General features: G+C 46.8%; 2 protein-coding genes across 4 annotated transcripts in view; one reads left to right on the forward strand and one right to left on the reverse strand.

The window, feature by feature from the left end:
• Nucleotides 1-7,869, forward strand: part of mcc (MCC regulator of WNT signaling pathway) — a 97,152-nt gene extending 89,283 nt beyond the window's left edge. For all 3 annotated transcript variants that reach the window (XM_062555247.1, XM_062555245.1, XM_062555246.1), the window contains 3 exons: nt 3,012-3,103; nt 3,841-3,963; nt 5,222-7,869. In XM_062555247.1, coding sequence (XP_062411231.1) covers nt 3,012-3,103; nt 3,841-3,963; nt 5,222-5,402 — 396 coding nt within the window. In that variant the 3' untranslated portion in view covers nt 5,403-7,869. The remainder of the gene's footprint in view (nt 1-3,011; nt 3,104-3,840; nt 3,964-5,221) is intronic.
• Nucleotides 7,870-8,619: 750 nt separating this feature from the next.
• Nucleotides 8,620-15,000, reverse strand: part of ppp1cc (protein phosphatase 1, catalytic subunit, gamma isozyme) — a 15,874-nt gene continuing 9,493 nt past the window's right edge. The window contains exons 4-7 of the mRNA XM_062555248.1: nt 14,856-14,960; nt 13,920-14,143; nt 11,886-12,020; nt 8,620-10,530 (exon numbers count right to left, since the gene is read on the reverse strand). Coding sequence (XP_062411232.1) covers nt 10,441-10,530; nt 11,886-12,020; nt 13,920-14,143; nt 14,856-14,960 — 554 coding nt within the window. The 3' untranslated portion in view covers nt 8,620-10,440. The remainder of the gene's footprint in view (nt 10,531-11,885; nt 12,021-13,919; nt 14,144-14,855; nt 14,961-15,000) is intronic.

A 15,000-nucleotide genomic window follows, 5' to 3' on the forward strand; every position in this document is an offset into this window, starting at 1 on the left:
CACACACACACACACACACACACACACACATGCACACACACTCGCTCTCACACACACACACACACACACACACACACACACACACACACATGTGGTGGTAGCACTAAAATTCCCAAGCAGACTGAGTGAGTTTGGCAGGGCCGCAGCACAGGAGTCAACATGCTCTCATTCTCTCATTCTTACTCCATCCATCCATCTCTCTCAATCTGCCCAGGTCTCCTCACTCCATTCCCCTCATCCCCCTCCTCCTCCTCCTCCTCCTCCTCCTCCACTCCCTCTCCTGCTCTAGCACACTCTCACCTCCACACCAGCACAATTCCAGCTTTTACGTGTGCTTGCGTGTGTGTCAGACCTGCCAACCTTGAAAGAATTTTATGAGTACTAACCCCCCCCCCCCCCCCCCCCCCCCCCCCCCCCCCCCACGACGACGACCACATTTCGGACCCCCGGATCCTCAAGACTCTACTATTTAAGACCTTTTCTATACCACTTTGAATGAAATTCCATATCAACTTGTTATCCGTTCGCCCCTTATACAGCACAAAGTGTATGGGCTACAACCAAGGTAGCCTGGTAGCCTACTTTGGTGGCACTGTATGTGTATACAGTATGTATATGTGTACGTGTGTACGTGTGTGTGTGTGTGTGTGTGTGTGTGTGTGTGTGTGTGTGTGTGTCTGTGTCTGTGTCTGTGTCTGTGGGGGTGGGTGGGTGGGTGGAGGGGTGCATATTAATTAAAGAATATCATACAAATTACATATAAAGGCTACTCTTCACATAAAATATAATGTGGGTGTGTGCAATCTACAAAAGTATTTTTTTTATTTCATTTGAACATGGTTCAGGCCTTAAAACAAAGACAATATCTGAGCCTGAATTATCAGGCTTTTGAAGAGGTCATAGGCCTTATGGAAACCTATTAGCATATCCTACTGAAGTAAGTATGACAACAAGATAGGCTATTGGAACAAATCAGAACCTATAAACTAGCCTACATTAAGCTTGCATTTGTAAAGTTGATCTGAAATGTTTAACCTGCAGCCTAAGCTACTTGCAGATTATTTTGCTTAACTAACAATGTTGTGAAAACAGTATTCATTCACATTGCATGTTAAACTGTGCCCTGTAGGAAGGAATATTCCAGATGAATAGAACGTTTCTTTGAAAGATTTCAGCATGCCAATCATCATTGCTTTTGTAGAATGGCACATGCCAGTTAAGGAGCAATTCATCTTTTATTTACCTAGCCTTTGATATACTGATGAAGTTCTCTGTTAAAGTTGTCTGAATTCGCTCCACCGTTTACACCATAAATCGTTAAAAATTAATGAATTCTTCATCACAGAATCTCGTTGTAGCCTATGCTACGTCTATTTTACATAACTCAAGACGGCAACATAAGGTTAGCGGTCTTGTAGTGATAACGTTTGCAATATTAGAAGAAAACACGCTGCCACACTGCTATACTAATTCACTCGTTTTGAATATAATTGTCAAAGTTTAACTATACCAGCTGTGACACCCCTGTCCTCTGACATGTCAGACGCACCTGCGCTTGCACACACTTTCACTTTAGAATGGCGTGACTGAGGGATGAGAACCGCGAACACAAGTTGCAAAATAAAAGCGTGTTTGTTTATTTTCGGAATAGACGCATATTTTCCCTTTGGGATCTGCAATAGCACGGTCTCTACCGAAATTAATGGACTACTTAGTTGTACTAAGACCTTGTGAATTATATCTATGGCTGTGGCTCTGTAGCGCAGAATCAACTTCACTGACAACTTCACTGACACTGACGAAATGCGAGATCAAACGAAATGCGTAGTTTAGAGCATGGAATCGTACCAGCGTACTAGGAGGTCAAAATGCGTGCCCGCTACGCAAAATGCGTACATGTTGGCAGGTCTGGTGTGTGTGTGTGTGAGTACCCTTTCTAGAGGCATCATTGCATTCACATGTTCAGGTAGAGAAATGGAATTCTAGCTGTTACATGTCGGGGTGTGTGTGTGAGAGAGAGAGAGAGAGAGAGAGAGAGAGAGAGAGAGAGAGAGAGAGAGAGAGAGAGAGAGAGAGAGAGAGAGAGAGAGAGAGAGAGAGAGAGAGAGAGAGAGAGAGAGAGAGAGAGAGAGAGAGAGAGAGAGAGAGAGTACCCTTTCTAGAGGCATCATTCACATGGTCAGGTAGATAAATAGAATTCTAGCTTTTAAATGCCGGTGTGAGTGTGTGTAGGTGTGAGTGTGTAGGTGTGTGGGTGTGAGTGCCCTGTCGTCTAAAGGCATCATTGCATTCATGTGGTCAGGTGGAAAAATGGAATTCCAGCTTTTCCATGTCTGTGTAGGAGTGTGATGGCGCGTTGAGCCTACGAATCACTGCATTGGCATGGCTAGGTGGAGGAATGGTGTATGGACACGGTGTAGCGTAACTGCACGTCGGGAATGGTTTGGGGAATTTGGAATTCCGCCTGTATCCGTATGTTCTGTTTCTCATGCAGTGGAGGAGTGAAAGTGATTGTCATGGGCGCCCTCCTGCAGAGAGGATGAGGGGAGGTGCACAAAGCCCTCATCTCTGGGAATGCTTGTGATGCAGCCTTACTAGGCTACACAGAGTACATAGCCTTACTAGGCAACACAGAGTACACAGTCTTACTATGCAACACAGAGTGCATAGCCTTACTAGGCAACACAGAGCACATAGCCTTACTATGCAACACAGAGTGCATAGCCTTACTATGCAACACAGAGTGCATAGCCTTACTAGGCAACACAGAGCACATAGTCTTACTAAAGAACCACACAAGACATAGTCTTATTAGGCAACACAGAGCACATAGCCTGACTATGCAACACAGTTTCTGGCATCAGGTGTCATTTCAGGATGTTGCGAGGACAGATATGGAGGAGCTGTTTGTGATGTGTTGTGTTTTTGAGCTGAGATGCACTAGACCAGGATGATGTTGGTTGTGAATGCTCCATCGATCTCATCTCATCTTGTGTTGTTTTATTCACCAGGACTGCGGGGATTCGCCGGCCATCAGCTTGTCAGACCTGCGGACGCTGAGTGACAGCGACATGGCCATGGAGCTGACCAACGCGCTGAGGAGGTGAGAGGGCCGCTGGACACCCTATGTGCAAACTCCCTACAATGTCCCTGTCAATCACACACACACACAGACACACACACACACACACACACACACATAGACACACATCACCTCTGAAAACATACACACACTCAGCGATATGCACCGGCTCCTCTAGAAAGTTGTCCTCATGCAAGCACACACACACACACGCACACACACACACACACACACACACACACACACACACACACACTCTGTTCCTGTTCCAGTGCATAATGAATGTTCCCCATGGCACAGATACAATTCCGATTAAGCAGCAGTTCTGCTCCAATCCTTCCTATTGTCCAGCAGCGCTGGCTTATAAATGCTGATGCCTTAAGTCTGCTTCTGCCTCATGGCTCGTAAATGGGATTCTTATGAGGCAACAAATCTCTGTTAAAGCCAAAGTCTTGTGCTGTGCGGTGCGGTGCAGGGGCACGGCTCTGTGTGTTTGGAGTCTTGTTGGCACTGTTGCGTGATCTGGGGCTCGGTTTGATGTCGTGAGTCACGGGTAGCCTGTAGCTGGCTGGTGACGTGTCTGCATACCCTCACTGCTCTGTGTGTGTGTGTGTGTGTGTGTGTGTGTGTGTGTGGGTGGGTGAGAGAGAGAGAGAGAGTGAAAGAGAGAAAACAAAGAAAAAGAATGTACCTGTGTACCTCATGTCTGTGTGTGTGTGTGTGTGTGTGTGTGTGTGTGTGTGTGTCCACCCCCTCAGAGAGAAGAAGCTGAAGGGGCGTGTGCAGGAGCTGGTGGCCGCGCTCGAGCGCCTGACCAAGAGCAGCGAGGTGCGACACCAGCAGTCGGCCGAGTTCGTCAACGACCTCAAACGGGCAAACAGGTACCCACCGCCACCCACCAACCACACACACGCACACACACACGCACACACACACACACACACACTCAGAGACTTCTAACAGCCTCCCTGTAAACATCATTAGCAAACCAGAAATGAGCTGCCCACGATGACAATAAAAAACAGGCAAACAGATCACCGTTATTAAAGGCTATTAACAAACCAGTAAGCTGACACTAGATTCCTACTGCAGATGAAGCGCCTCACGCAACGGCAGCCTGCGCTGTAGTCAGCAGCGTGATCCACAGCGCTGCATGTAAAGTGCTCGCCGGACGCCCGCGGAGAGCGACTATGATCTATCATCTTTAATTAAAACCACGGGAGCCGTGCTGTGTCTTTAAGGCACTTATGAAACAATAGCATTTTAATTTGGCATTCATAACAGGACTCGATTGCTGGTAGACGGTAGGAGAGAAGACAACCCCGGAGGTTCTGTTCGCTCGCGCCATTAGATGGCTCTCTAGTGCCCCCTAGTGGTGTAATCCTGCCCCTACAGGCGGTGAAATGTGCCATAATAATGCAAGGCAGCATGAAGTAACGGCTCTGCAACAGCGCTGACCTCTGTAGATGTGCACAGGCACATTAGTGCTCAGATGGAGTAATGATGTCCCCCAGCACAAGCCACCGACTCAACACGCTGCTGATGTTGAGGACACAGTGCGCTCTCCCTTAATGAGAGAAGGGTGGTGCTGTATGGAGCAGTGTGTGTGTGTGTGTGTGTGTGTGAGAGAGAGAGAGAGATAAGGAATTTGTATTGTATGTATGTATGTGTGTGTGCATGTGTGTTGGCAGAAGATAAGTCAGCACTGTTCAGTGGAGTGCTGTAAGCTTAAAACCAAATAGCAGACACAGGAGTGACATCTCACTACACATCCTCTCTCTCTCTCTCTCTCTCTCTCTCTCTCTCTCTCTCTCACTCACTCCTGTTCTCCATCGGTCAGTATTTTGAGAGTAGAGTGCCCAGTGCCTCTGGGCTTCAGCAAGACCCCTCCCTCGTCCTGCTGTAGTCGGTCACTGGGCAGCTTGGGACTATCCACTATGACCGCACTATGTCACGCAGTTAGGATTTGCCGGTCTGCTCATTCTTACGGTTTCCCTTTCGTACCCTCTTCCTCTTTCTTTCTCTCTCTCTCTCCCTCTCTTTCTCTCTTTATCCCTCCTTCTCTCCCTCTCCCTCTCCCTCTGTCTCTCTGTCTCTTTATCCCTCCTTCTCTCCCTCTCTCTCCCTCTCCCTCTGTAGTAATCTGGTGGCGGCGTATGAGAAGGCCAAGAAGAAGCACCAGAACAAGCTGAAGAAGCTGGAGTCCCAGATGATGGCCATGGTGGAGCGCCACGAGACGCAGGTGCGCATGCTCAAGCAGCGAATCGCCTTGCTGGAGGAGGAGACGTCCCGCCCACACACCAACGAAACCTCCCTCTGAGCCCACAAGCCGCTGGCCCTCCAGACCTGTCCATCAAACAGGAGCAGCCAATAGGAGATGGAGATCCACCACACACACACACACACACACACACACACACACACACACTCTCTCACACACACACACACACTCACAACATATAGTCTCCCCTCTGCCCAAAGACAGCTTGCAGTCCTCTGAGGGGCACATACCTGACCATGTGACTGTCCACGCTGTACACTCATTGGCTGCAGGGAGAGCCAGGACTTCCTGGTTGGTAGATGTCGAGTGACAGCTGTCAGTCACCACTGGAGCGCTTAACTCTCGCCAGACTGTTTCATCCTTCCTCCTCCTCCTCCTCTTCCTCCTGACATGGTGATAGCTTTTTATCATGCATATTTTTTTGGAGAGCACTATGAAGACATAAAAGCTGACTATCCGTGCTGGACTAAACTCAGTATTCAAATCTTATGTTTATCTTTAATATGATACTCCTCTCCTCTTTTTCTAAAACTTCAGTATTTCACTGCAGATCCTTTAAGGTGCATTTTTTGTAAGTTTTTGGGCTCTTCTGATTGGTTTTCAAGCATTTACCTGAAATGTGTGTGCGTGTGTGTGCGTGTGTGTGTGTGTGTGCCCAACTCTTCCTCTTTCAGACACAGGTCTACGCCAGTCTTTTTCTGAACAAAAAAAAAAAGAAAAGAAAACAGCCAACCAAGCTCAGTGCCCAGCTCAGCCTCACACTATCAGTACCTCACCTGAGAGAAATACTTTTGCTTACACACTGTTTGTATCTACCAGTGAGTTATCTTCCATACAAACCAAGGCCTTCTCTGCCCTGAAGCAACTTGTCAGAGCTACACAACACAAAACAGTAGGGCGTCTACAGTCAACTCATTTAGTCAGTTGCAGTTATATTTGGGTCCTTTTGAAGTTTGAATGGATTGCAATAATTCAGTCATGCAGTATTCTCAATCTCTTTTTTACTAAATTTCCTTTAAAAATGTTCAGCAGTATCTACAGTATTATATGTTGACTTGACCTTGTCAGGGAGAACACCGACTGTAATTTCCTTAAATATTCAGTTACCTTACAGGGAGACAAGCACATCACTTGCACACGTACAGTACACTGAAACAGCTTCAGATGCAAAAACAGCAGGCTTGGAAGAGTTTAGCTCATGAATGTTGGATTGAGAATGTAGCCTATTCCGTGAAAGCACAGCAATACACCCAAACCAGTGATGCAATAGCGGAGGATATTCAGTCAAAGATATTCTTTCTTTCTTATCTCAGAATTCACACAAGCCAGCTTTACTGAAATTACAGTCCAGTTTAGAGTTAGAAGACCTAGTTCATTTGTGTACCTGCTCCTTGTTCAGGAAGCTGAACTGTTAAACAACTAAGCAACTAAATATTGTTTAGCCCAAATGTTTTTTTCTGTAACTGCAGTCTGAGCCGAACACTACAGATAAATGCCGGAAAAAAAGAAAGAAAAAAAACAGTTAACAGAACACAAGTTGTAGTAATAAATGGACATTCTGATTGCTAGCAGTCACTGAGTTTCTTTGGCACAAGAAATGAATTGTTTTTTCAATAACACCTACTACAGCCATACAGTACTGTGAAACTCGTTAAAGTGGTTTGTCTCTGTTTTCCCATTCATTCAGTACTGGTCAACCCCTCTCCTGGCCATACATACACGTTCTTAGGTGGCCAGAGCAGTTCTCTTCACTCACATAGCCAGGCCCCAGTCACCACATTGCCTTATTTCAACTTCTTTTCTGGTAAATTCTGTCAACCAGACCTCGGTCCTTACCAATGGCTGCTGAGCTTTCACAAAACCGACACGCTCCTGTTTTTTTGTTTGTTTGTTTTGTTTTGACTATCCTTTTACTCAAAGCATTTACAGGTTTCCCGTAAGGACTGGTGGTGTCCAGATCCAAATGTGTGTCCGTCGTCTCCAAACACAAATGGGTGTTCCGATGCTCTGTACTGTATGGGTCAAGGAACTGACACACATCTGTCCTGTCCTATCCAGGATAGTGCTACTAGTTTAGAATGACAGGCACAGATCCTACAAGCTCGACCCAGATCATATTTTGCCCATCAGTAAAAAGTTACTGACAGTTCAACCACTGGGGATAAGTCTACATACTCATCACAAAGCAACTTGTCTCAGCTGTGAAGACTTATTGAGCAGTTGACGTGCTATAGAAATGGAACTCGTGGATAAAAATGTATGTCTGGCCTGTTACAGGATTGTCAATGCACTTCTTTGCATAAAAAGCAAAACTGCAGCAAGAAACCAACCTTTCCCCTTCTTAGCAAACAAGGAAAGCTGAGAGGGAGTTCAGCTGTGGGATGGGGAATGATCATCTAATTTTGCACAGATCTGTTTTTTTTTTTCTCAAATCTTTGCAATCATCGTTTTATTTTACTATAGAATGTATTTGTTTATATAATAAATAAATGAATAAATCAAGTAAATGGAACTGACTGACTAAACATCATTTAAGTGTGGAGTTTAGTACATGTACTAATTATGTGATATATTCTGTGCGTTTACTCTATTCAATGAAATGCAAGACAACCTTCAGGACACAGGAGACAGAGAAATGTAACTGCAAGCACCCATGTACACATCTATTCAGGTCACATCCTCTGCCAACAGATGGCACTGTTGCTCAGACATTGCATATCCCGACCATGCCCATCTTCACCTTCCCACAGCATCACAACAGGTTTGCATATAGATCTCTGATGTTGGCCTACAAAAAGTAACCAAATCTGCCTTCTTTGCCCATATAATTGATAATTGACAGATGTTAATTGAAGCTATCTAACTACTTATGACAAGTTGCATTGCAAGTTAGCTCTGGGGTAGCAAGAATCAAAGTGTGCTGTTTTAATGTTCAGATCACAGTATCCACTACAAGGCAGAAGACGAAAGTGTAGCAAAACATCTGCATTTCTGATTTCTTCGTCCCCGCCAGAGTGAAAATGTGTTAATATAACACATTCTCCCCAGAGGAAAAACTCTTAAGATACCTGATCTTCTGATATGGGCAAAGCTTTTTTTTTTTTTTTAAGGCGATCTTCAGAGGTCTGTACCAACGATGACATTCATCTGACCAAAGGTCAAGTTTTGTTTATTCCATGACTGTTGTAAGAGCAATCTTGCACTGCACCCTCCTCTCTCTTTCAATCTACCATTATTTCACCAAGTATTACAATACTTATGTGGAAATCTGAGTTTTATTGCCAAGACCTGAACAAAACTTGTTTTTCTGAGTTGTACAGCAGGGTTTAGGGTGAGACATGAGATGAACAGGAGAGAAGAAGAGAGAGAGAGGGAAAAAAAATGACAAAGAAATCTTGAGTTTGGATTTTAAAAAGTTAAATACCTGATGGACAGCTACATCATGGTGGACATGCTGGAACAAGCATGCCAGAAGAGAGGGAGAGAGAAAAAGAGAGAGAGAGAGAGAGAGAGAGAGATTGACAGAAATCGAGAGAAAAGGCAGTGTGCCTAAAAGTCCTAACATTTCTAAAGACTAGATGCATGCAACATAAAAGTCCTCATGGAGATATCGTTGTCGCCTTCGTCCTCCTCCATCTGCATGCCCAAACAGGATGCAAAAAAAACAAAAACACTTCTGGAGGCATGACATGCCTCGCCAGTGAGTCTCAAAGCAGAAAGATGAGGAGTAGTAGCAGAAGAAACAAGGCATCGCGTCATCAGACGGAAATGAAAACAGTACTTAATGATCTGCAATGACAGCACTGGACAGAGCAGGTATGTTGCCAACCTGAAGTGTCTCAGCTGTGCTTCAAAACAAACCCACCAACTTCCTTTGATGGATTATACAAAAAATAATAATAAAACAAAAAAATTATAAGAGGGAGCGTACATCCATACGAAGAGTGCTACAACCAAAACTCATGGTGAAGAGGGAGAACGGAAACATATTCCTAAAAAACACAAACAAACAAACAAACACACAAACAACCGTACTGCCAATGATGGCTTCCAAAAAATTAAGAAAAATAAAATACAAATATAAAACAAGCCAACGACGTTTAAAAAATATATATGTTGACGAGAGCAAATGGTGGCCCAGATCTCATGGCACAAACACCAGGCAAACACAAAAGATGAAAAGCCTAAAAATCTGCATGAGGGAAAAATGAACTCGAAAAAAAGGACAGCCTCTTGAGTTTCAGAACAGCTATTCTGCTTTGCTTCATTTCTAAAGTGAATACACTGAGTATGGTTTTGATCACAGTGGTTTGAACGACTACATTTGGGAGCAATAGAAGTACGGGTCATTTTTCTGTTTTTTTTTTGTTTGTTTCCTTTTTCGTTTTCTTTTAAGTTTTCGGTTTCTTCTTCCTGTCGTCTGTTCGGCTGGAGCTCTGGAGTGTGCAAAGGTCCTGCAGTGTGTGTGTGTGAGAGGTCTTCCCAGCCACAGAGCAGAGCGCTTCAAAGCGTGATTCCTGCCATCCTGATGCGAGCAAGCGTGCGCATGTGTACGTGTATGTGTGTGTGTAACTGTGTTGTATGCGTGTGTGTGTGAAATGGTGTTGGAGACTGAAATGCTCGATCCTGAAGTATTCAAGGTTAGAAAAAGCCATTTTAAGTCTCTGGAGATTTACCAAAATGAAAAATGAGCCGATTACATTAAAAACAGACAAACAAACAAACAAACAAACAAACAAGGAAACTATACAATGTGCCCCCACCCACCCCACATCCCATAACCTCCCCGTCCCATTCTGTGGAGCAGTGTGGTCTTTTTCGTGGGTCGCTGCAAAAATGTAAAAAAAAAAAAAAAAAGGGACGGAACAAAAAAAGAGGGGGAAACAAAAACAAAACAAAAAAAACGGGGGAAAAAAGGCAGTCGACAGTTCGAGTGAGTTCAAGCGACCACTAAAAAAAGAACCAAGAGGAAAAAGGTGGAGCTCCAAGCAGACAGATGAAGACCACATGAGAAGAGTCCAGCACGGCCGACACGTTCGGGTCGTGACCCCCGATGCCCGCGGGGGCGGTGGGCCCCTCATTTCTTCGCCTGCTTGGTCACCATGTTCCTGGGCGGGGTCACTGGACGGCTGGAGTTGGGCTTCTTCTTCTCCGCTGGCTTCAAGATCTGTCCCAGAACACACAGAGACACAGGTCAACAGCTGTGAGTATGAATGTGTGTGACAAGAGTAAGAGACAAGAGCAGATGAGTAGGTGTGTGTGTGTGTGTGTGTGTGTGTGTGTAAGACAAGAGTAGATGAGTATGTGTGTGTATGTATGACAAGAGTAGATGTGTGTGTGTGTGTGTGTGTGTGTGTGTGCGTGTGTGTGTGTGTGTGCGTGTGTGAGACAAGAGTAGATGAATATGTGCGTGACATGAGTAGGTGTGTGTGTGTGTGTGTGTGTGAGTCAGAGTCAGAGTGAGTATGCTTGAGTGTGAGTGTGCTTGAGAGTGAGATTCACATGTACACAAAAGGAAGCATCACAAGTGTGGACTTGCTCCTAATAGTTCCCTGTGATGCCCGGCGGCTTCACTCAGCCTGACTCACACAGAGGAGACCCAGCTCATCTCCAACTGCACCTACAGCGTCCAACATCAACACCTAATCACCCCAGCATAATGTGGAAAAACACTGACATTTTCCTGACGTGTGTGTGTGTGTGTGTGTGTGAAGAGTAGATGTGTGCGTGTGTGTGTGTGTGAGAGAAAGAGTGAAACACTGACACTTTCCTGACGTGTGTGTGTGTCAAGAGTAGATGTGTGTGTGTCTGTGTGAGTGTGTGTGCGAGTGAGTGTAAGAGTGAAACACTGACACTTATCTGACATGTGTGTGTGTGTGTGTGTGTGTGTGTGTGTGAGAGAGAGTGAGACACTGACACTTTCCTGACTTGTGTGTGTGTCAAGAGTAGATGTGTGTGTCTGTGTGTGTGTGAGAGTGAGACTGGCCCAATCCCAATGTCCGGACTCACGAACTCACGGACTTTGGTGCGCGTTCTCGCGAAATTCGTAAGGGTTTAGGGCTGTCCCAATGTCGAATTACAACGGGCGGGAGGGTTTGAGTACAGACTTACCGAGCCCTTTCCGTGAGTCTGCATCGGTGCAGACTTAACCTAAGGGAATTACCCACAGTTCAAAGTGTTGTGACGTTTACCGCGGAGATCATAGAAAAATCCGGAAATGAAGGTAAACAACAGCACGCACGACACACGTGCATGGTGCAAATGTTAGCAACGTCTTTGTTAGTAAACATCGCCAAGGTACATGTGATCTCGTGAAGTGCTGTCCCAATCCCAAATACCTATCTGAGCCGATGTGGCCTCACACACTCACTCACTTAGCACCTGAGATCAATTAAGTCTGTGAGTCTTTAGTTCTTAGTCTTTAGGGCTGACATTGGGATTGGGCCTAAGAGTGAAACACTGACACCTTCCTGACGTGTGCGTGTGTGCGTGTGCGTGTGTGTGCGCGTGTTCACCACATACCTGGAAAGAGCACATGAGCGTCTCATCCACACTCATCATGGCTCCGGCGTTGTCGAACTCCCCGCAGTAGTTGGGTGCAGAGAAGAGGGTCACCAGCTGCCTCTTGGCAAAGAACTCGTAACCGTCCTCCACCACCTGCAGGGGGTGCCAGACACAAGGGGAGTCAGTCAGGCTGAGGAAGGAGTGGAGGCAGCGGCAGCAGCAGCAGCAGCAACACCCCAGAAACAGGCCAGAGCTCACGCTCCCTCACACAGACACACGAACAGCTTAGCGAAAGCAAAGTTTAAAAGGAGGGTTTAGTATGATTTGGCAACTTGAGCCGCTATGCGCGCACACACACACACGTCTGTGGCACCTAAACTGGAATACCAGAAAACTCCGGAGGCAGGCTGTCCCAACGACACACACACACACACACAAACATAGCTCTGTTGCATAACACCACTGGCAGGCCCCAGCCTGAGCACAGGGGGGGAAACGGGCACTGGGTACTGCTGGCCTCGTCTGACCCCCCCAGACTGGCCTTGGCGTCGGGACTCCTGGCTTGGGACGGGCGAGAGGAGCCTCCCTGGAGGACGGTGGTTAGCGCCGCGCCGGCCGTGTTCAGAGCGCCACGCCAGCTATGTGCAGAGCTCCACAGGACACCCCACTGGTGCTTCTCCGAGGCCTGACCTCCTGCCTGGATCAGCTGGGCACCATACTAACGCAAGTCCTGATTACTCACACACACACACACACACACACACACACACACACACACACACACACACACACACACACACACACACACACACACACACACACACACACACACACACACACACACACACACACACACACACACACACACACACACACACACACACACACACACACACACACACACACACACACACGTGTCTGCGGAATGTTCCAGCGTCTGTTTTATAATTCCAATTAAGGGTCAAGGTTTCACTCTGTGAAAACACTGCCTGTTGAGAGTGGGCAAGGTCCAGCGCGGAAACGGCCCAGCAGTTAAAGCAGAGCAATGCAGACGCCTGTTCTGGGAAGCTACGTGGGCACAACAGAGCTCAACACACACACACACACACACACACCTGGTGGAACAGGGAAGAGCTGGAGCACTTCAGGTCAAAGCTCACACTTTTAAAAATGGGACAGATTACAGTATAATCTGGGGTTTTGTGTTGTAAATGTGTGTGTGTGTATGTGCTCCTGTGAGAAAGTGTGTGTGTGGCCGTGAAAATGTTTGTACAAGGCAGCTTTAGTACAAACAGTCCATAATCAAGTCCTATTCGACCTCTGTGCCAAGCTCTTTGTGTCTCTCTGCCCCACACACACACACACACACACCTGCACGGTGCCTCTAATCTCAGCCCCAAACCCAGATTAGATATCAGTCACAGAGGAGCACGGGATTACAGCCCAATCCCATCAGTTGATGGACAAACACGCTCGCTCACACACTGCACACACACATCATGGGTGTGAGGCTGACCACATGTGAGTGTCAGGCGTGTGCCTCATTCCAAGCTGTGCCGCTATCGTGCGTGTGTGTGTGTGCACATACGGAATCGGCCTTCATTGACTGCGCGTTCAGGTATAGACTTCATGCATTATAGTGTGAGGCGTCCAGTACTGCTTCAGTTGATATGAGCATGTCTGCAGTGAGCGAATTGTTCTGGAGCGCTTTGTGTGCGTGTCTGTGTAAGTATATACTGTATATATATATATATATATGTGTGTGTATGTGTGATATATATATAAGTAGTTCAATAGATATTGATCACATGATCAATTTGCATTAGATACACCAATTCGGTATAGATTTAGTAGATCAATTCAGCATAGATTAATATACCATAGATTTCATCTCAACAAATAAAGTAGGTCCAGGAGGAAACTTTTAATGTGGTGCAGTTTACAATCACGGTTGTGTGTGTGTGTGTGTGTGTGTGTGTGTGTGTGTGTGTGTGTGTGTGTGTGTGTGTGTGTGTGTGTGTGTGTGTGTGTGTGTGTGTGTGTGTGTCCCACCTGATGCGCTCGACAGATGAGGTCCAGGTCGTGCTTGTGCAGGAACTTGGCCACCACCTCGGCTCCGAAGGTGAAGGAGACGCCGCGGTCGTTCTCGCCCCAGCCCAGCACGTCCTTGTCCGGGTCGGACCACAGCAGGTCGCACAGCAGGCCCTGGTCCGGCACGTCCGTGGGCCGCATGATGCGCCGGATCTGCTCCATGGACTGCAGGTCGGGGGACAGGCCTGTAAAAGACAAACACCAGGGGGCGCCGCACTTAGACAAAGGCACCTTCACAATGGAAAGGCTTCATAGAAATGGGGCTCGGGGGTGAAGGAGAGGTGGAGTGGACTTTTTGATCAGCTCCATTGACCGCAGATCAGGGGACAGGCCTGCCGAGGACCAACACCAGGGGGCGCCCCACTTAGACAAAGGAAAGGCTTCATAAAAATGGGGCTCAGGGGTGAAGAGGTGGGGAGGACTTTTTGGGAGTCTACCATTAATAGTACCACCCCCACCTTTTATTTCCATCAGCCAGGGCACCATTAAGTCCGTCCATCCACCGTCAACTCCTGAGCCCTCCATACCAGCCAAGGCCACAGGCTCTGGACGGAGAGAGTGGCCTACTGTGGAGCTAAATGGGACGGCGCTAGTGGCGCTCTGCTGACAGCACTGCAGCTGCTGCCCTGTCACATATGAGCCTCTGGCACCAGCGCTGGAAAGAGTACAACTCTAGCTAGCTGTTGAGTGAGGGGGTAGAAGGGAGGCTAGTTTGGATGGTGGTCCAGTTTCCTTTCACCCGCAGATTGAGAAGTTCATTTGTCTCTGATGACTGACAATAAAATTTCTATTAACAGATCTGTCTTTGTGTGTACACTCTCTGAGTGTGTGTGTGTGTGTGTGTGGGGGGGGGGGTCTCATGTGGCAGTTTGAAGGGCTTGTGGGAAAAACTCTCACCTCCATGGCAGCAAAAGATCTTCTCATCAACAATGGCGGCGATGGGGAGACAGTTGAAGCAGTCGGTGAAGGTCTTCCAGAGCTTGATATTGTAGCGTCGTTTGCCTGATGATGGAAAACAACACACAAACACACACACGCACAC

This window comes from Sardina pilchardus, chromosome 14, assembly GCF_963854185.1.
Source record: "Sardina pilchardus chromosome 14, fSarPil1.1, whole genome shotgun sequence".
NCBI lineage: Eukaryota > Metazoa > Chordata > Actinopteri > Clupeiformes > Clupeidae > Sardina > Sardina pilchardus.